We start from the raw sequence: 21,315 nt of genomic DNA, 5'->3' as shown, positions 1-21,315 counted from the left end.
CCCACAGCCAGAAGAGGTCCTTCAGGCTTTCCTGTCCCTACTTAAGCTCTCCTGCCACATAGTTTGCACGTGAATACCATGCCTGCTCTCAGCCCCTAGCTAATTAACAACAGGTGTGCTCAGACCAAGGACCAATCTCAAGGGTGGGATGCCCTCCTCAGCAAATTTCCCACTGAGAAGAGGTGGAAATGCACGAGATAGCCCGTGTTTCACGCCTCAATCCCCAGCCGTTTCCTGGGGGGCCTCGTGAGAACTCTGAAGTTTAGAAGTCCTCACTTTTACCTGCCTGTGACTGTCCACATGAAAACTGAGCTTACACCCCCCAACAATAATCTATATAAATGATACGAGGAGGACATCAGTCACCAGAGTCTCAATCTTTTGAGTGAATATTTTTGACGTCTGGGGTCAGTTACTTAAAAAATGAAAATCATCCAAGTAAGGGCCAAAAAAGGGGAGCTATCCAGAAGCCAGATCAGTAAGTGAAGTGAGGTATGGGGAGGAAAGAACTCTTGGCAGCTAGAGCCTGGGAGGGGAAGGTAGTTGACTCAGGGAGACAATAGGCTTGATTGGTGAAGGAAGATCATACAGGGTGGGGTGACTGAGATTTAATCTTTTTAACAGGAACAGGAAATTCTCTCATTAGTATTAAATCCCTAACTACAAATTCTCTGGAGGAATAACATGACTTCCTGGTTTGTGCTGACCATTTGTGGAAGGAAAGAAATGGTGAGTATCACATTATCCTCATCTCCATATCCCTATCAAAATCCAAACATCCTTTTCCTAAATCTCTGCCTTGATGCCCCAAATCTATTCCATCCTCAACCTATGCACATGGGATCTCACAATCATAAATCCAGAGCTGGAAGACTTCAGAAGCCAACTAGCACACTACTTCATTTTTACAGATGAGGAAATTAAGACTCAGAGAGGGTGAGTGGTTTGACTGGATAGTAAGCATCAGAGACTAGATCTCTGTGCCTCAGTTTCTTCATATATGAAGTGAGGATGGACTAGATGACATCTGAAGTCCTTTTTAGCTCTAAATCTGTGAGTCTTCACCACCCCTTTTGGGCTTTTCTTGGAAAAGATACTGGAGTGGTTTGCCATTTTCTTCTCCAATTGATTTTACAGATGAGGAAAATGAGGTAAACAGGGTTAAGTGACTTGCCCAGGGTCACACAGCTACTAAGTGTCTGAGGTCAGATCTGAACTCATCTTTCTGACTCCAGGCCCAGTGCTCTATCCACTGCACCACCTAGCTGCCAATCTATGAGCCTATGGTTCTGTAATTCTATTCTGCACAAGCCAAATTTCCCTCTCCTCCCAGAATCCAGAGGCAATACATTCTCTCTGGCTTCTAGCACTGTACTCCAGATCCTTCCCCACTCAGATTATTGAAAGGTGGGGATTCTCTTCCAGTAATCTCCCATTCTGTCACCCAGCTACCGGGTCTTCAGAACCATGCATCTAGTTATCATTGTTTTACTGTGGACACTGATTTTCTTCCTTGAAGAATAAATTCTGGTGCTGGAACCCCAAAGGTCTCCCTCATCATGAGCCCTGTGAAGTCAGGTCAGCCCTTTGGGGGAATTACTTCCCAGGTATCTACAACCCAGTAAACACACAACTGATCGAGGAGAGCAGACTCTGAGGAAGATTGGACCAGGCCTAGGACCTCTCCTTTTACATCATCTTCCCCATAGTATCTACTCCTCACCTAGCAACCCTACATCCTCTATACTCTAATGCTCTGACTCATTATATTGATCATATAATTTCTCCTAATTTTAGTTGACTTTTCATGTCTATTTTCTGTGACACCATACTTAGGGTACTTGAGGACTGGGGCTATGCCTTGCACATCTTTGTCTCTCCTGACCTGCCTAGGACAGGGTCATGCATATAACAGATTCTTAGTAAAGATTTCCTTTTTCCCCACAGTCAGTATTATTTTTTCAAATATTTTATTTTTTCCAATTACATGTTAAAAATATGTAAAACTTATTTTGACATTCTTTTTTTTAAAATTTTGAATTCCAAATTCTTTCCCTCCCTTTCCTCTTCCTTGAGAAGACAGATAATTTGTTATATGGAGTCAAATAAAACATATTTCCATACGAATCATGTCGTAGAAGAAAACAGAGACTACCTCCCCAAAAAGAAAAAAGGGAAAAAAAAAGAAAGTTTAAAAAAATGTATGCTTCAATCTGCATTCAGACTCTTTCACTTCTTTCTCTGGAGGTGGATCACATTTGTCATATGAGTCCTTTGGAGTTATCTTGGATCATTGTATGGCTGAGAATTAGCTAAGTCATTCATAGAATCACTAAGTATTATTAAGCACTTTCCAGGCCCTGTGCTAGACCCTAGGATAAAGGTACAAAAAAGAAAAAAAAATCTCTCCTAGCAAGGAACTTTTATTTCTTTTTTCAAGTTTTATTCATGTGCTTTCCTCTTACATGATTAGAGTTGAGTGAAAGCCTTGAAATGCAAACACAGTGTCAAAGAGAAACCTAAAAAGACAAATATATTTGAAAAGGGTCTAAATGATGATGAAGTGACTGTATTTTAGTAGCTGGAGAAGAAACAAGGGCCCTTCATCTTGATGAAAGGTCAAAGATGGTACTTAATAAGATGAAGATGGTTTTGTCATGTTTTGTTTGTCTAAGAGAGGAAAGAAAAGTGAATGCAAAAAGGAACTCACTAGGGAAGAAATGAGGAACAAGAGGGAAAATTTTGCAATTATTATCTTCATTTCATGGTTGAGGAAACTGAAGCATAGAGCAGATAAGTGATTTGCCAAGGGTCACATAGCCAAGAGCTAGCTGAGGCTGAATTTGAATTCACGTCCCGTGCTCTATCCTCTATTTCATTTAGTTAGCTGCCTGGTATACAGAGAAATATACAAACTTGGAAGAAGGGGTGGGAGGTGGGAAATGTGGATTTGAATCTCATTTTGTTTCAAGGCTTCTTAACCTGGAGTCCATGAACTTATTGAAAAAATATTTATAGGTATATTTCAATATAAGTGGTTTGCTTGGTAATCCTAGGTATTTTATTTTGTCTATTTAAAATATCATTCTAAGGAGGGTTTCCCCAGACTACCAGACCGGTCTATGATACAAAACTGTTGCTGGGAGGATCAAATGAGATATTCATTGTAAAACACTTAGCACAGTGTCTGGCACTTAGTAAGGTCTATGTAAACGTTAGTTATTATTAATTATTATTATAATCATCTGAACCAGAAAGGGACAGTTGAACATAAGACATAAAGAATCTGAAACAGGGAGAGTGGAGAGAGAAAACGATAGTAATAGTTAAAATTTATACAGTACTTACTATGTGCCGGGCACTCTGCTAAATGCTTTATCACAATGATCTCATTCTATCCTCACAATAATCCTGCATTGTAGGTGCTATTATTAGTCCCCTTTTACCGATGAGAAAACTGAATCAGGCAGCAATTAAAGGATTTGCCCAGGGTCACACAGCTAGGGAGTTTCTGAGGCCAATTTTGAACTCAGATCTTCCTGACTCCAGGCCTAGCACTCTCTCCATTGCACCACCCGCTGCCCCTAGAGAGGTTTATAAGTAAGAATACAGCTGGGGAGACAATAGCCATAGGAAAAACAAATTTCAGCTTTGGAGTGTGCATTGTAAAGTGGTGACTAAAAAGTAAAGAAATCACCATGTGAGAGGCATTGATCAAGGTCTGGGCAAGAGGAAGGTAGGAGGGGCAAAGGAATAGATTCAGAGCACTTCAGTTAAGAATCGTTGTGGAGTCATTTTCATTCATGTCCAACTCTTCATGACCCTTTTTGGGGGCTTTTCTTGGCAAGAGATACTGAAGTGGTTTGCCATTTCCTTCTCCAGCTCATTTTACAGATGAGGAAACTGAGGCAAACAGGGTTAAGTGACTTGTTCAGGGTCATATAGTTACTAAGTATCTGACACCAAATTTGAACTCAGGTCACTTCCTGACTCCAAGGCCAGTGCTCTGTCCACTGCAGCACTTACCTGCCTTCAGTTAAAGATTGCTAGTATTAATTACATCCCTTCTCTTTCACCCTCAGTGCTTTCTTCCATATGTAAAAATGGAGGCCATAGCAAAGAAAGAAAAGAATACAAAATGATGGAAGGAAATACACAATTGTCTATCAAAACCACAAATGTGAACTCATCCAGGAGCAACAGTATAGGGCAGCAAGATGGATTACAAAGCAGAATTCAACAATGTGTTGTTTATAAGTAACATACTTGAAATAGAAAGATTTGCATAGAATTAAAAGTGAGGGGCTGCAGTAGAATCACTTGTGTTTCAGGTAAACTCAAAAGGCAAGAGTCCCAACCATAATCTCAGACAAAGAAACAGTGAAAAAAAAACCACACAATTAAAAGTTATAAACAGGGAAAGCATGTTATACATAAAACAATGAACTAATAGCAATACTTAACATTCAGTATACATTGAATGCACCATAGACAATAAAATATCAATTCTCAAAACATGTACCCAATGGTGCAGCCTTTAAGTATTTAAAAGAAAAGTTAATGAAATTACAGGGAGAAAGATCAAGTAGAACTATAACTAGAAGAGTTTAATGTTTCTTTCTGAGATCTAGACAAATTTAATTAAAAAATAAACAAGAAAGAAGTTAGGGACCTGAATAGAACTATAGAAAAATTAGATATAAAAGATCTCTTTGAATTACCAAATGAGGGGAGAGGCAGAGCCAAGATGGTGGAGTAACAGGAACTCACTGGAACTCTCCCAAATTCCCCTCCCCACAAAATTAAAATAATGCCTCAAATTGAATTTTGGAGTGGTAGAACCAACAAAAGGATGGGGTGAAACACTTTTCCAGCCCAAAACAACTTAGGAGGTTGGCAGAAAAGATCTGTCTCTCCAGAGAGGTGGTGGTTCCCAGCAGCTGTGCAGGCCAGGCCTTGAAAGTGACTGCTTCAATGAGGCAACAGTTTTGGGAACTTTCAGCACACAGACCAAAGTGGGATTGGACCAACTGTCAGAAGGAAATTACTGGGAACCCTTTGCTAGCACTGGGTGCAGGACCCTGTTGCATTGTCCATACACAGTTCAAAGGCATGGTCCCAACTAGCACTGGTACTTGCCTAGGAAAGCAGAAGCCTCTGTCACAGATCCAGGGCAGAGAGGAGTGCTTCTGGTCACTCAAAAGAGATCTAGCACCCTTGTCTCAAGTCTAAGGTGAAGATCGCTTGCCTGAATTGCATTTAGAGGACAGAAGGAGTGAGAGCTCTCATGGTCACAGGGGAGCACCGCCACTGGTTGTGGTTCTGGGTGTGGGAGGATTGCTTGTCGAGGCTCATCAGCCAGAGCACACACCAGGAGAGCGGTGACCACACCCCTCCTTAAATCATACCACCTTGAAAAACTGAAAACTTTTAGATCCCCAGAATTAGCTCTGAAAACATCATTATGAAAATCTTAAAGCTTGGGATAGTTCCCCCTGCACTCCAGGAGCAGAGCTGAAGTTTAACACAAATTACTAAATGGGAAAATAGTAAACACATTTCTCAGCTGTGCATGGAACTATAACAAAAATAGACTATGTGACACAGCGTAAAAACCTCAGAAACAAATGCAGAAAACAGGAAGTAGAAAATATGCAATTTCATGATCACAGTGAAAAAGAAAGTAATAGAGAATTTGAAGAAAGGATTCACATTTAAATGTGGACTTAATAATTTAACCCTAAAGAATGGCTAAGTCAAAGAATACATCGTAGAAACAAAAGATAATTTCTTCAAAGTGATAACAAAGAGGCAAAATGCCCAATTTTTTGGAACTCACAGAAAGGAGTTCTTGAGTGAAAATTTATATCATTGCAATTTAATCAACAAAAGAAAGAACAGAACAATGAACTGGGAACACAACTAAAAAATCCCTAACAAAAGAACTCATTTAAACACAAAAATAGAAATCCTTAAAATCAAAGAGATTAACAAAATTCAAACCAAAAAATAATAATAAAACTAAAATCTGGTTTTTGACCTAATTTGGTTTTGTAAAAAGAGACAGACAAATCAAACTACAAATATCAAAAATGAAAAAGGAGAATTCACAAGTGAAGAGAAATAAAGGAAATCATTAGAAACTGTTTTGCCCAATTATTTGCCAATAATTTTGACATCAAATGACATGTATTTACAAAAATGCAAGATGCCTATATTAAAAAAGAAGAGAGGATTTCCAATATCAGGGAGAAAAACTTGAATAAGTCATAACTGAATTTCCAAATCAGGGGAAGAAAATCCAGTACCAAATGGACTTATAAGTTAATGCTATCAAACATTCAAAAGAATTAATTCAAACTAACTCTTAATTCAGACTAATCGTTCCAAAGCAAGATTGGCCATATCACAATCTCAGAGTGCTAGGGGGTACCCTAAGAATTGGGAATATCTTTTTGTAATGCTATTAACTTGAGCCCCTATGCAAATGTGTTTCCCTCAGATTTTCTGTGGGCTTCCTGGTCATCTAAAGGCTTAAAAAGGCCCAATCACATGATGTCCATCTAAGGGCATCCGAGGGGCCTGATATGAACACATAATCACAGTATGAGAACTTAGACTCAAAATATAAGTTGACAAAAGACATAATATGAGGAGATAGAAGTCCAAGAGAAGAAAGAAGAAGAAAGTAATTTCACAACAATTACGCAAAGAACTCAGAAGAAAAACATCTTGGCCACAAGGCACACAGGATTGACTGGAAGAGATTAAGTGGAAAATTTTAAAAATTAAATTGAAATGAGAAACCAGGAAGAAAAATAATCAAAAGGAAAACAGAAAGCAGAAGACATGACATGATAAATTAAAAGAATGGAACGAACATAATTCAATGGCTAAGTCAAACAAGTGGGAAAAAGACACAAACAACTGTAAGATACTTGCTATCCAAAGCAACTGACCTAGAGAAAAGAATTACCAGGCTAGTTGAAAACCGTGATCATACATTACATTACATAATATTATAAGAAATCACAAAAGAAAATTGCATAAATAAATTCAAACCAGAGGTCAAAAGGAAAATCAAAGGAATCCTCAGGTATTCTCCTTAAAGAATACCTTAACCAAAATTCAGAGTTGATAAAACAAAGAAAGAAATAGTGCAACTAGTATAACTGTGATTAAAGGACAATTAAGTCTAATTTTACATAAATTGTTTGTAATAATAAAACATCTTTCCTCTTTTATGTGAGAAATTTCTTCCTTTTTTATATGAAAATATTTGCCCCATTGTACTTTTCCCTCACCCCTTCTTCCAGTGCATCATTCTTTCTCACTCTTATGTTCTTTTTTGGGAGATCATCCCTGCATAATCGACTTACACCCATGCCCTCTGTCTACGTAGATTCCTTCCAACTGCCCTCATAATGACAAAGTTCTTAGGAGTTACATGTACCATCTTCCCATATAGAATATAAGCAATTTTACTCCACTGAGTCTCTTACGATGACTCACATTTACCTTTTTATGCTTCTCTTGTCTTTTGTTTGAGTGTCAGATTTTCTATTCACCTCTGGTCTTTTCATCAGGAGTGCTTGAAAGTTCTCTGTTTAATTCAATATCCCTTCTTCCCTCAAAGGATTATACTCAATTTTACAGGCAGGTGATTCTTTTTTTTTTTTTTTAACATTTATTTTCACAAAATTTTGGGTTACAAATTTTCTCCCCTTTTGTCCCCTCCCCACCCCAAACCCAAGCATTCTAATTGCCCCTGTGACCAAACTGCTCTCTCTTCTATCCTCCCTCTCTGCCCTTGTCTCCGTCTTCTCTTTTGTCCTGTAGGGCCAGATAGCTTTCTTTACCCCTTAACCTGTATTTCTTATTTCCTAGTGGTAAGAACATTACAGTTGATCCTAACACTTTGAGTTCCAACTTCTTTAGCACCCTCCCTCTCCACCCCTTCCCTTTGGAAGGCAAGCAATTCAATATAGGCCGAATCTGTGTAGTTTTGCAAATGATTTCCATAATAGTTGTGTTGTATAGGACTAACTATATTTCCCTCCATCCTATCCTGTCCCCCATTACTTCTATTCTGTTATGATCCTTTCCTTCCCCATGAGTGTTGACCTCGGATTGCACTCTCCTCCCCATGCCCTCCCCTCTATCCTCCCCCCCACCCTGCTTGTGCAGGCAGGTGATTCTTAATTGTAATTCCAGTTCCTTTGGATTCTGGGATATCATATTCCAACTCTTCCATTCCTTTACTGTGGAAGCTGCTAAATCTTATTGTGATCCTGACTGTGGCTCTGTGACATTTGGATTGCTTCTTTCTAGCTGTTTGCAATATTTACTCCTTAATATGGCAATTTTGGAATTTGACTATAACACTCCTGGGAATTATAATTTTGGGATTTCTCTCAGAAGGTGATCAGTGGATTCTTTCATTTTCTACTTTTCCTTTTGGGCCTAAGATATTGGGGGCAGTTTTCTTTCATAATTTCTTGAAGTTTGATATCTAGGCTCTTTTTTTTAATCATGGCTTTCAGTAGTCCAATAATTCTTAAATTATCACTCCTTGATCCATTGCCGAGGCAAGTTATTTTTTCTGAGATAATTCACATTTTCTTCTGTTTTTTCATTCTTTGGCTTTGTTTTTTGTTTCTTGAAGTCTAATAGAGTCATTAGCTTTCACTCACTCAATTCTAATTTTTAAGGAATTGTCCTCTTAGTGAACTTTCATGTCTCTTTAGCCATTGGGCCAATTCTACTTTTTAATGTGATATTTTTATCAGTATTTTTTTGAGCTTCTACCAAATTGTTAATTCTTCCACCCTCCCCCGCTCCAATTTTCTTGCACTATTTTTTCCCCAATTTTTCCTTTATCACTCTTATCTCTTTCCTTAAGTCTTCCAAGAATTCTTGCTGGCCTGGGGTCCAACGAGCATTTTTCTTTGAGGCTTTGCTTATAGCTGTTCTCACATTGTTGTCTTCTCCTAAGTTAAAGTCTTACTCTTCTCTACCACCACAGTAGTTTTTTATGGTCAAATCATTTTTTTTGTTATTTGTTCATTTTCCCAGTCTATTTCTTGACTTTGAACTTTATGTTAAAGTTGGGTTCTGTTCACTTGGGGATGAGGAGGCACTGTGCCAAGCTTCAGGCTTTTTTTGTGTTGCTAGTTCTGGGGGGGTTCTGCAAGTTGCTTCCAAGATGGTATTATTCTGAGAAAGGCATGGTAACTGCTCTTCTGGTCTTTGCTCTGATCTTTGCACAGAAAGGGCACTGATTCTTTGCACTACTCACACTACTGCTCTTCTTGGGCTTACAACTATAATCTAGAACTGCTTATGTGCAATAGAGTGGCCAATCAGCACAGCTACACCCAGTGCAAGCATAGGGTCCTCTAGAGTTTCTTTCTTACCAGCTATTCAGACCCATCTCTTACCATCTCTTGGTTGAGAGCTATAGAACCCACTGTTACTGCTGTCTTGGCTGTCTCCAAGGCTCACCACTCATTTTGCTGCTGTGCTCTAGGCCTGTGCCCACTGGTGTTGCAGATCTCTCCTGTGGACCTTCTAAGTTGTCTTAGGCTAGAAAAACGTCTCCCCAATCTGTTGTTGGCTCTGCCACTCCACAGTTTGATTGGAGGAATTATTTTAAAGCTGTTTGGAGGTGAATGTTGGGAGACTTCACTTGGGCCTTGACCTGTTCTTCATCATTTCTGTATCTTTTTTTAAAGCAGTTTTAAGACAGCTTCAAATTTCCCTCAGGCTTTTGGGACACCCTGCATAGGTTTCCATGTTAAAATACTAACTTTCTAAAAGTGAAGAATGTGGTTTTTCTAGCCTGTGTAGTGCTTGAAATAGAACCATTAACAAGGAAGAAGTATGCAAATATTTGTCTTCCACAACTTGCATTTGGTCCTGCTATCCCCAGTATTAGGAAGAAATGATAATCATTAACAGAAGGAAGAAGTATTTCTCCAATATACCTTCATCCCCTTACTCAAAGGAAGAACCTGAAAAGGACAGGGTCCCCCACTGCATCCTGGGCCATCTCAAGTCATCCTAATGAATATCTGGTCACTGGTCCCAGATGGTTTTGGAAGAGAAAGTGAGACTGGTGACCTCGAATAGCCCATTCTTACTCAAATCAAAGTCAACTGCAAGTCATGTCATCATCTCCCTGATGGTTTGGTCCTCTCCAAAAATGAAGGACAAAGATAACAACAATTTATTAAATGTCTGCTTTTAAAAAATTAAAGCACAGGCATGCAACAAAAAGAGAGCCCTCTTGCTTATTTCTCTGAGTCTCTTCCAGAGTGGAAAGGGGAGGGGTTCTCTCCCTTGAGCACCTGGGTAATGCAGATCTTTTAGTAGAGCTTCTCATCCAGGAGCACACACCTGGCCCCACAGATAATAGGACCAGAGACTCTATCTATGATTTGGAGTTGAGTTGTTACAAAGAGCAGGCCCAAGGAACTCAGTGGAGAGATCTGCCCATTGGATACAAGGGCTGCATCGGGTGAGGAGAGGATGGGATGTGGGGAAATGTGAGAGAGAAAAGACACAGGGGCTCTGAAGTTCTGGAGCTACAAATTGCCTTGACCATGTTTGTTCTCTTTATTTGTGCCTCTGCTGCTGAACTCTATGTTTGTGCCCAGCCTTTGCTATTGATGATGTGTGCATTTGGGGGAGATAGTGCCCCAGGTTTCTGGAGGGAATATTTTGTTACAACTGTTCATGTTATGTCATTTAATAAATACCTTTGTTTTAAGCTTATTGTGTTCTCTGGCAGATTATTTTGGGTAAACACATTCATGGGGACACATAGGTTATTCTTTTAGGGTGTAGCCCCACAAAGTTCTTTGAACCTGGGGTATCATCCTCTAGGGAACCAAACCACAAACCATGATGGAAATAACTTAGAGAGGAAATTATAAATATTTGTTTTTACTTTCCCAGCTAATTGTGAGCCCTTTTGAGGTTTTATTTATTTCTCTTTCCCCATAGCTCCGAACAAAGAGCCTTGAACATCACAGGTATGAAAGCACAAAGGCATTTGGACATGGAGTCAGGAGAAAGCTGGGTTGGGAACCTACCTTCATATTAACTGTTTAACTATGGTCAAGGCTTTTCTTCTCTCTGATTCTTAGTATCCTCATCTGTAGAGTGGGAACAATATTATTACAAGGATTACATATGTGTGTGAGAATCAAATGAGATAACATGTTAAATGCTTTGCAAATGTTTGCAATTATTTTCTTATGGAAAATTAAATTAATTTCTTCCTGAAAAGGCCTGTCCATTGAATGGATAAGTGAAGTAACTTGCTGTGTTTTCACCTGCTTAACCATGCTTCCCTTTCCATTTTTTCTTTTCTTGTTCAAGGATCGTTTCCTGCATGGCAGAATTCAGTTTCTGCCTGGTCTCCCTGCCTCTTTCCTGGATTTTGAGCCTATAACTTCCTTCTTTCTATTTTCTGGTTAAAGACTCCTCCTCCAATGCAGCCCACAATACTTTCATTTTCCTCCTAGAACCAAAGCTGATTGAAGACTGAAGTGAGAGCCTCCTTCCTTCCCTTTCCCACAGCAGGTATACCCCCGAAGAAGGTAAGTATATTCCCTTAGTGTCTGGTCTTTTCCTTTCTCCCGGCATCCCTGACTCTTTCCTGGCTTTATCCCCACCCTCAGTCTCCTCCCCCAGAAGCTCCCAGGAACAGAACTTGTTTACCCCATTTATTTCACATTTGTTGACCTGACAAACAAGACCTTGTACTTAAAGTAAGAGGAATGGGTCTGGAGGGAGGATAGTGAGAATAGAGTGGGGACAATAGAAAAGGGGGAGAAGGGGGATGAGGGGAGAATTGAAGGATGGGAGGAGAATGGGGCTGAAGGGAGGACAGTGGGATGGGAAGGGAGTGGGAAGGAGGGGATGATTGTGGGATGGGAAGGGAATGGGTAGGGGGGGAGAACAATAGTATAGAAGGAAACTAGTGCTAAGGTGAAGACAGTAGGAAGCATAGGGGCCAAGGGCTGAGCAGGGGGAACACTGGGAGTTGGAAAGAAATAGGACTAAGGAAGATAGTGAGGGAGGAGAGCAAAAGAGTTGAGCAGACCAGAGTGGGAAAGAATGGGACCTAGGGCTGAGGAGAGGACAATGGGATAAGTCTAAGGAGAACAGTGAAGGGGGAAGGAGTAAGCAAACATTTCTTAAGGGCCAGCTACATCCAGACGCTGATCTAAGTACTTCATAACTGGATTCACAACAATCTTGGGAGGTAGATACATTATTCTCTTCATTTTACACTGAGGTAACTGAAGCAGGCAGAAGTTAAATGATTTGCCCAAAGTAACACCCAGTAAGTATCTGAAGCTGGATTTGAACTCAAATCTTCCTGATTCCAGACCCAGCACTCTATCCACTGTATGTATCTACTAGCTGCCTGGTAGAAAGTGGAGGGTAAATAGAGTTGAAGAGAAAAAAGTTAAATGAAATAGCAATAAAAGGAAGATAGAAGAAAGGGGGAAGAACTGAGGCTGAGGGGAGGACAAGCAGATAAGAAGGGAACAGAGATAAGAGGAGTGTGGGGTGCAAAGGTCCAGCACTAACTATTTTCTCTCTGTCGCTTTTTTATTTCATCTTCTCAAGGACATAAAAATCCTTCTTGATGGAAAACAGAAATGACCGTTTGTAAGTAGAAGTGATGGTTAATATCCAAGCATGAGTTCAGGTTAGAAAGATTTAGAGAAGTCTAAGTCTTCTAGAGAAGTCTAGACTTAGAGGGGACATGATAGCTAGCTTCTAATATTTGGAAACTTTCAAAAAAATTAGTGCTATCCACCAAGAGAATATTCTACTTCAGGGGTGGCAAACCAAACTAGGTCTGGATTCAGTCAAAGGGCCACACTTGAGGACCTAGAGGGCCACAGCTTCCCCTCTGCTGGCTCTACTTCAATCTGTAGAAAATTCCTCACCACTGGAAGTATTCATACAGTGATGCTGGAAGACATTCCTGCTCTGGGTGACAAGTTAAACTGGAAAATCTATGATATTCCTTCAAATTCTAAGATTTGATAATAAATAAATCAGTCTGGGATCAAAAGGAATAAAAATCCCCCTCCCCACTTCTTTAGCAATCTCTCCTTCCCACAGTGATCCACAGATAAACTGCTGCACAAAGAGATATTTTTAAAAAGAAATTATATATCAAAATAGCCTACTTACATTTGGTCCCCACTACTGCACCCTTCTCCTCTCTTAAATAAAGCATCCTGGCCACCAGATCCCAATTCCTCCCATTAACTCCTTGCTGCCCTTCTCAGATCTAGACATCTTTCTCTCCAACACCTTGTTCTGCATCTTTAGATCCAGCTCCTTTCCAAGAAGCTCCTCATCGAGTGCTTCAATTCGCAAATTGGATTTGCTGAAGTCTGACCTTACCTGCTCCATCTGCTTGGAGTTGCTTCAGAGTCCTGTCTCCCTTGAGTGTGGCCATAATTTCTGTGCTCAATGCATCACCTGCCATTGGGACTCAGGTGTTCCAAGTTCCCAACCCCCTTGCTGCCCTGAGTGCCGGAGGAGGTGTGATAGGAGGCAGCTAGTTCCAGACACCCGGCTCCAAAGTCTGCTGGAGAATATGAATTCTCTTCGGCAGAACACAAACTCAAACCAGGTCAGGGACTGAGGCTTCACAGTCTCATGGAGAGTAGGAAAAAATGGTTTTCTGGGTCTAACTAGCCTCGTGCCTAGTATATAGGAAGCATTTAGTACATTGTGTTTTGCCTGATTCAGGAGGAGATTGGGAACTTTGGGTTAAATCTAGAAAGATTACACAGAAAGATGGGGAATTCCTTCTTTATACTTCATAGAGGCGGGTACTCCAAAGTCAGATCCAAGATTGGGAAGTTTACAGTATCTTTCCTTCTTCTCCTCAAAAGCCCCACGATGTTTGCAAGGCAATGGCAAAGCAACTGGTTCAAACTGACTCCAGAAGGAATTTGACCCTCTTTCCAGAGGTTCTAACTGAGTGTCTGAATCACCCTCAAGCTCAGAACAATCCAGTCTGTCTCATCTCTGTCCAGGGGGAGCAGAGAACAGGGAAGTCTTTCCTTCTCAACTATCTAATCCGTGGAATGCAGGGTCTGGTAAGGCCTGGGGCTGGGATTCTATGGTGGAGGGGAGGGAAGGACAGGAACCCTGGGAGAAAAGAAATGAGTTGGGGCCAAAAGCTTCTGATGGGATCTCAAAGCTGGAGGCTCAGACTTGGATTTTGAGAAGGGAGTAAATAAATTCTAAAGGAAAGATTTTGTATAGATGATATCTGGATCCTGGGGAGAAATAATTAATTCTACCTCCTTTAGGGGTCCAAGGATTCCCAGTGGATGAGAGGAGGAAGATGTCTTTCAGGGTTCAAGTGTGAACCAGGAGCCACAAGCATCACCAAGGGACTGTGGCTATGGAGTCAGCCATTTATTCTGGAGAAGGATGGGAAGAAGGTAAGAGTCCAGAGCAGGGTAGATAGCTAGGGAGACTAGAAAGTGGGAGGCAAAAGGCAGGGAGGAAAGGGGTGGACAATGGAAAAGAGAAAGAAGGGTTCATATAGGGGATAAGGAAAATAAAAGAGAGAAGGTAGGTGAAAGATTAGGTTAGAAGAATTGAGGAAGTTCTGAGGAAAGAGGGGGCAGAACGATGAGAGGACCAAGGGGAAGCTCTGACCTCATGCTCTGGCTTTTTCCTCTCTCCTCCAGGTGGCTGTGTTTCTTATGGACACAGAAGGGACCTTATGTATAGGACAGGACAAGGAAGTGAATGCCAAGCTTGTGGCCTTCAGCTTGCTACTCAGCTCTCATCAGGTGATAGCCGAGGCCCAGGTGTTTTGTTCTTCAGTCTGTGGGTTCTTTCTCTGAGACAGCTTCCCTTCCAGCTTACTGTAGGATTTCTAAGGCCAGATTTTAATTTTCACTCAGGAGTTGAACCAAAGAGGAATGGTGAAAATCCTTTGCACCTTCTACAAAAGGGCATCTCAATGCAGTGCCTCAATAGCATAGGACTGCTATTGATATTATTGTACTTGGGAAGGAATGATGAGTAGTTGTTGAAAAAAATCTATAAGGTCATAGGATTTAAAGTGGATGTGATTTGTATTTCTGAACCACTGTATTGATGGAATATGTGCTGTGTAAATCTACCCCTCCCCCCCAAAAAGAATGAGATTTCTAGACCAATGAAAATGAATCTGGATCAGCTACTATTGTAGCCCTAAGTAGTCCCTGAGGCAATATTTTAAAAGTAGGTTATAGAAAATTTGCTCCACCTTCACCCCAACTCCTGATTGTACTAGGTTTGATTTCTGCACAGAAGCCTAGAGAGACAAGCCATAAGGTTCTTGAAACTACTTTGCAAATTATGTCCTCTTCCTCTCATGAAATGTACTAATCCTATTCTGAGACTGTGCCTCTACTCAAAAGGAAGGTTCACACTTTCTGAGATGCTCAATGATCAAGTTTCCTAGGCTCTCCTACCCTGTTCCCCTTCCCAGTTCCCTGTCTTTCTTGTTCCCTAGATTCTCAATGTCTCTCGGATACTGAAGGAAACGGATCTGGAGCTTCTGGAGGTGAGCAGATACTTGAATTGGGGGACCTGGGAATTGGGGGGAAGAGAAGTGGTATGAGAAAAAGAAATAAGTTTGAGATGGAAAATGTTTGATTTCAGAGTGTGGCCATGAGAACCAGTAGCTATGGAAGAAAAAGATCTCTGGTTTCTCTAGGGGAGTCTAAGGAACCTGCAGAGTGTGTGTGTGTGTGTGTGTGTGTGTGTGTGTGTGTGTGTGTGTGTGTGTGTGTGTGACAGAGAGAGAGAGAGAGAGAGAGAGAGAGAGAGAGAGAGAATGTATTAAACATATCTTGGTCCTGTGACAAGAGTCTTACTTATATCTTCTTATCAGATGTTCCTGCACATTGCTGAAGAGATAGGAGAATATTTTAAGATGGAACCAATACAGGTGAGGCACTATTTGCCCAATACATTTGCCCTGAGCCTCTGACCCCTTCCAGAATCCAGTTGTTGAGGTTTTTTACCCTTTCCTTCTTGTACAGCATCTGGATCTCTTAGTTCGTGACTGGTCTTCTCCAGCTATCTTTGGAAAGCAAGCAGGCCAAAAATACATGATGGATGTGATTCAGGCAAGTGGGAACAATGATTTGATTCATTCATTCATTCATTCATTCATTCAATAAACATTAATTCAATACGTACTCCTGAGCAGAGATTGTGTTAGGCCCTGGGAATGCTGAGTCTAAAGCAAGACAGTCTGCCCTCAAAGAACTTACACTTTTTTGGTGGTGGAGGTGACAATGTGTATGAGTATAAGCACATATAAAATCATTTGTGAGGAAGACACTAGCAATTGGGGAGAATTAGAAAAGGCTTCATTTAGCAGGAGTCATTTGAGGTGAGCTTTGAGTTGGGGGTAAAAAGGGAAAGACATGGCCGATTCAGGGAGGAGGAAGCAGTAGGTCAGTTTGGCTAGGTCGTAGAGTGCATGAAGAGAGCAGTGTAATGAACTTGGCAAGGTAGGCTGGAGAGTGTGATGAGGGGCTGTAGAAACCAAACAAGTTCATATTTAATTCCAGAGGCAATAAAAAGCCCTTTAAACTTCTTGAGCAGAGGACTGACTTATAGAACTTGTGCTTTAAGAATATCGATTTGCAACTGTTTGGTGGGTGGCAGGAAAGAAGGACATGAGGCCTGGGCTCAGGGAGGAAAGAAAGGTAGTCCTGGAGTGTGGACGTTCAAAGTGGGAGAGGGCCACGGAAACATTGGGTGGGAGAAAGAAACTACCACCAGAAGTAGTCCATCCTGAGGTCTTGCTCTCCCCTCAGAAAATGTCTGATAGATATCCCAGGATTCAGAAGACTGTCAAGAATAAGCAGACCTGTTGCTACCTCTTGCCTTTTCCTGGGAAAAAAGTGACAATGAGCAGCGATGGAAATCCAGAAGGTGACAGTCCCTCTGTCCATAAATCCCTACATTCCCTTCTCAACTTTCCTACCATCCCATTTCCCTTCTATACTACAGCCACCCTATCCCCCACTACTCAGATCTCCCAGGATCATGGATTTTCTCTTTCTCAGACATGGATGAAGATTTCTGTCAATATCTACATGACTACATCACTGATGTTTGCAATTCAGCCACCCAGCGTGTGAAAAGCTACTCAGATGGACATATTCTCACGGGGAAGGAATTAGCTGAGAAGATCACGGTATAGGAAACTTCCCTAACTTCCATGAATCTTATACCTAACTGTCTATTATCCTATGACCTCTAATTATGCCTTTAAATTTATCTGCAGAAACTCTTTGACGTGTTAAAGAAGAAAGAATTTGGATTTTCATTCTCATTTGATTCGGTATAGTCCTGGCTAATAGTTCGGGGAAAGAACTTGGTCCTGGGTAGAGAACTAGGTCCAGAGAATCAAAACATCTATCTTCAAGGGAACTTGTGGTTAGATTAGGATTAAGTATGAAGAGAAGATAGGTGGGTGGCTTAGGACAGAATTCCCAAATGAAGAGGGTGAAGGACAACATGATAAGGGGTCTTTTTCTCCTGGAACAGATGGCTACTGAACTCCACGACCTGAGGTTGATTGACGATGCTAGAAAAGAGTTGCGAGACTTTGTGAAGGAAAAGGTGAGCCCTCAGACTTTTCATTTTCCTTCTCATGGATGAGATACCCAGAAGAACTACCCTAGGTTCAAGATACTCTGTGGGTTCACATCCACTCACAACAACTCATAAATTCCCACTGATTTTCCTACTTTTTCTCTAGTCATCCAGAGGATAGAATTAGTTCAAAGCAAAGGTGCTTAATAAATAGCAGAGTTATAAGATTTGTAGTAGAACTGAATGTTCTGAACATGCATGTAGAGTATTTTATTCTACAAATATATATTCCACCATATGCTCACAGCTATTATTATTATACATGAACTCACCAGGGGATATCAGAGGTCCTAAAGCATCAGAGGCAGTTAATCGCCTTTCCATACTTATTCCAAAGTGATCACTGATGTCCACTGACGAGTTCCACTGGGTTCACTGAGACAGGGTTCTTTCCTATGGGCACTCCTTCACTAGGTTCTAGTCTCCACTGGTAACCTCATTTCTTCAGAGCCAGCTCAGCTACTTCAAGTTAAGTCTACTAGGGTGTAGTGGTCCAATCTTCTGCCTCCTAAAGCCTGACCAGTAGCTCTTTAATCATGATTGTAGACTAGCCACCACAAACGGGTGACAAAAGCCAAGAAGACTGTTAAAGCTAAAATTTTAAAAACTAAGCCTTTATTTTTCGACCTCATGGACTGGGAACCAAAGCTTTCTGTTAATTATAATTAATATGTAGATTAATCATTAGATGGTTCTCTAGCTTCAGGTTCAGACAATTGACCACATCCTCTCTGGCTTAGCTTCAAATGAATTTGAAGCAAAGGCAGGCTAAGGACATAAAGTCAGTGGTTTCCATCCACCCAGGATGAATTCTTGTCCACAGTTGTAATGACCAAACTTGGCTTCCACCTTTCACTGAAGACATTGGGGAGTACAGGGGTAGAATATTACAAATACTGTCAGATGACATTGTGTGTTGGGTGCCAGGGGAGGGGCATATTTGTAAAAAGGAATGATAGGTAGATACAGATGTATATATACATACACATACATACATAAGAAACAATAAAACGTAAAAAAAACATGCTTGAGTTCATCTGGACTGGCAGCAGGTACTAGGGTGAAGGATACCTGAATCAAAGCGACCTGAATAGCAAAGGCTTAGGCTCAGGGAGAGAGTACCTAGGTGCTCAGCCAGCAGTCATAGCTTCCTTTTCCACACTGTCAGGATTCTTCCACAAAGTCCATGAAAGCTACTCTGAAGATTCTTCCTTCAAAGATGCAGAAATTTCTCTCAATGAAGAAAGATGAAATCTTAAATAAACTGAAAGAGACTTTGAAGAGCCCAGGGAAGAATCAGGCCATGAAAACTTTTGAGGAAGAGATGCAGAAGATAATTAAGGACTTCCAGGATTCCTATAAAATACGTTTCTGCAAATATGCTGCTGTCCTGGGTGGAAGTGTTGGGGCTGGAATCCTGGCAGTGGCTGGTAGTGCAGTGGGAGTGGGTTTGATGGCCACTGTTTTGGCTGGGGAGGCCATAGCTGCAGTCACAGGGGCCACTTTGGGTGCCACAGTGGCTGGGGGTGCTGTTGGGGCTGGCATTGGGGCTGCTGTGGGTAATGCCAAAGGTAGGAAAAATGTTCCTAAACAGGAAGAGAAAGAACCCCTTCTCAAGGATGATGAATGAACCCTAGAAATCAAGTAGAAGGAAAGAGGGAGGGAGAAAGAGCAATGAAGTTTTAACCCTTTGGACTACCAGATCTGACTTGTTTAATGAGGCTAGGGGACTGGGGTGGTGTCTAGGATATTTGACCTAGCAAGTAAGAGATGGACTTAGATTCACTGACCTAGTTGGAGGAAAAAGAGCTGAGGCCCCATAGGATATGGTGGCTTTAGGACCTATTTCATGGGCCTGTGTAGTAGGTTACTGATTTTATGTCCTTTCTAAATTAGGTCTCCCCTAGACTCCACAACTACACTCTTCATTCCCAACTCAGGAGGCAACGATTTCACCTGTCCTCAGAGACTGGCCACAGAACAGTGTCCTGTATCAGCCCCACTCCCTTAGGCCAGATAGGTCTTGGCCCTGACTAGGAATGTATGGATTGTCCACCTGGCATCTAGCCAGCACTTGGTCTGATCTAAATGATTCCTGAAAGGACAAGATAGAGCCCCCAAATCCCAGTCTAAAGCAAACAGGATACTATTTTGCACCCCAGGGAAATTTAGTGATCATAGCTAACCTAGACCAGATAAAACCCCAGGCTAAATTTCATTACTGAGAGAGCAGTGAGCGTTTAGCTCACTGTAGTATGAATGAAATCCACAATGGATGAAAGCACAATGGCCATTGAAGAGAGAGAAAAGACAAAGATGATGGACCAAATTACAGGGAGAACAATGCCTAGGTAGAAGTGAGGAGTGTTACTGCCAGAGAACCCTCCCAGTGCCTTCTCTCTGGCACTAAAGGAGAATATAGGGAGGCAAAATGTGCCAGAAGAGACACTGGTTTGCCTTTAAGAAGTCCCCCTCCCTACCCCCCCTCCCCCCACCATGCACGCCACACATCCCCCCTGCTTTGAAAACCCAAATGTTGGTGCTTCTCTCTCTTGTAACTGTAGGTATGTAATGGTCAGATGGATGGATCTCTGTGCTGATCTGTATATTATATCTCTATGTATCGCTTATGATCAGACAGTTAGAGGCCCTGTCAGTCTTTAGTTCTCTGCTTATATTTTCTCTGCTGGGGAATGTAATTAAAGAAGGTTGTTGACCCCTCAAAAACTGCTTCCCTTTTAGAAAAGCACATCTAAGAACCTGTGCTCGCAGCCCGTTCTGGATGTCAGGATGCTTGCTGTTACAACCCTAGTGGGTGGATTTTTCAGGAGAGGGTGAATTCAGCTAGGGGCAACAGCTATTGGACAGTAATAGGGAGCAGGGATAACAGGCTGGGCTTTTGATCTAAAAGGAATTGATAGGTAATTTTTTGTGCTAAATATAATATAAATGGAAGCAATGTGGTACAGTAGGGGTAAATGACTTTGGATTCAAAAGCTCCGAGTTCAAATACCACCTCTGTTACTTATCTGTGTGACTTTGACCATTTGACTATTTCTCCCTGAGCCCAAATTTTCTTATAAATAAAATTAAGAGATTGGATTAAATGGCCTTCTAAGATTTCTTCCAGCTCTAGATCTGTGATTTTATGTTTGACGTTAAGTTGGATGTCCATGATATGAATAAATGAATTTAGAAACTTTATTGAATACTTACTGTATGCAAAATACTGTGCTAAGTGCCAGGGTGACAAGCAGAAAACCAAGAAAGGCTTGCATTTTTTGAAATAGGCTATAGTCTAAATAAGGCCAGTGAATTAGTGCTATTTCTTTAGGTTCTCGCTGTAATGGCACCCACACTCTCTGTGGTTGCTCACTCATCCCAATATACTTTCATACTGGCAGACTTGAGTTTTGTTTTGTTTATTATTTATTTTTTTTTAATTTAATTTAATTTATTTTTTTTAATGTTCTACAATCACTACCAAAAAATTAAGATTTTAACCCCCCCACACCTACCCCTTACTACCCCCCTCCCTCCCCAAGATGGCATACAATTCTGTATAGGTTCTACATACACTTTCCTATTGAATAC

General features: G+C 41.1%; 1 protein-coding gene across 3 annotated transcripts; it reads left to right on the top strand.

The window, feature by feature from the left end:
• Positions 1-11,502: 11,502 nt before the first annotated feature.
• LOC140496721 (RING finger protein 112-like) lies at positions 11,503-20,925 on the top strand. Of its 3 annotated transcripts, none has more exons than XM_072596839.1 (14): positions 11,503-11,606; positions 12,646-12,687; positions 13,363-13,669; positions 13,935-14,141; positions 14,358-14,492; positions 14,745-14,849; positions 15,560-15,610; positions 15,941-15,997; positions 16,092-16,178; positions 16,878-16,995; positions 17,130-17,260; positions 17,351-17,407; positions 17,614-17,688; positions 18,890-20,925. In XM_072596839.1, the coding sequence occupies exons 2-14, from the start codon at positions 12,665-12,667 to the stop codon at positions 19,349-19,351; spliced, it is 1,815 nt and encodes a 604-aa protein (XP_072452940.1). In that variant the 5' UTR covers positions 11,503-11,606; positions 12,646-12,664; the 3' UTR covers positions 19,352-20,925. The 3 variants fall into 3 exon arrangements, with proteins under 3 accessions (XP_072452940.1, XP_072452942.1, XP_072452941.1); XM_072596840.1 differs by lacking the exon at positions 11,503-11,606 and adding an exon at positions 11,613-11,777; XM_072596841.1 differs by lacking the exon at positions 13,363-13,669 and having other exon boundaries at positions 11,527-11,606.
• The last annotated feature ends 390 nt before the right edge of the window (positions 20,926-21,315 follow it).

The sequence above is a fragment of the Notamacropus eugenii genome, chromosome 3 (assembly GCF_028372415.1).
Source record: "Notamacropus eugenii isolate mMacEug1 chromosome 3, mMacEug1.pri_v2, whole genome shotgun sequence".
In the NCBI taxonomy this organism is placed as follows: domain Eukaryota; kingdom Metazoa; phylum Chordata; class Mammalia; order Diprotodontia; family Macropodidae; genus Notamacropus; species Notamacropus eugenii.
The sequence above is the reverse complement of the archived record's forward strand: the minus strand, read 5'-3'. Positions and strand labels throughout refer to the sequence as shown.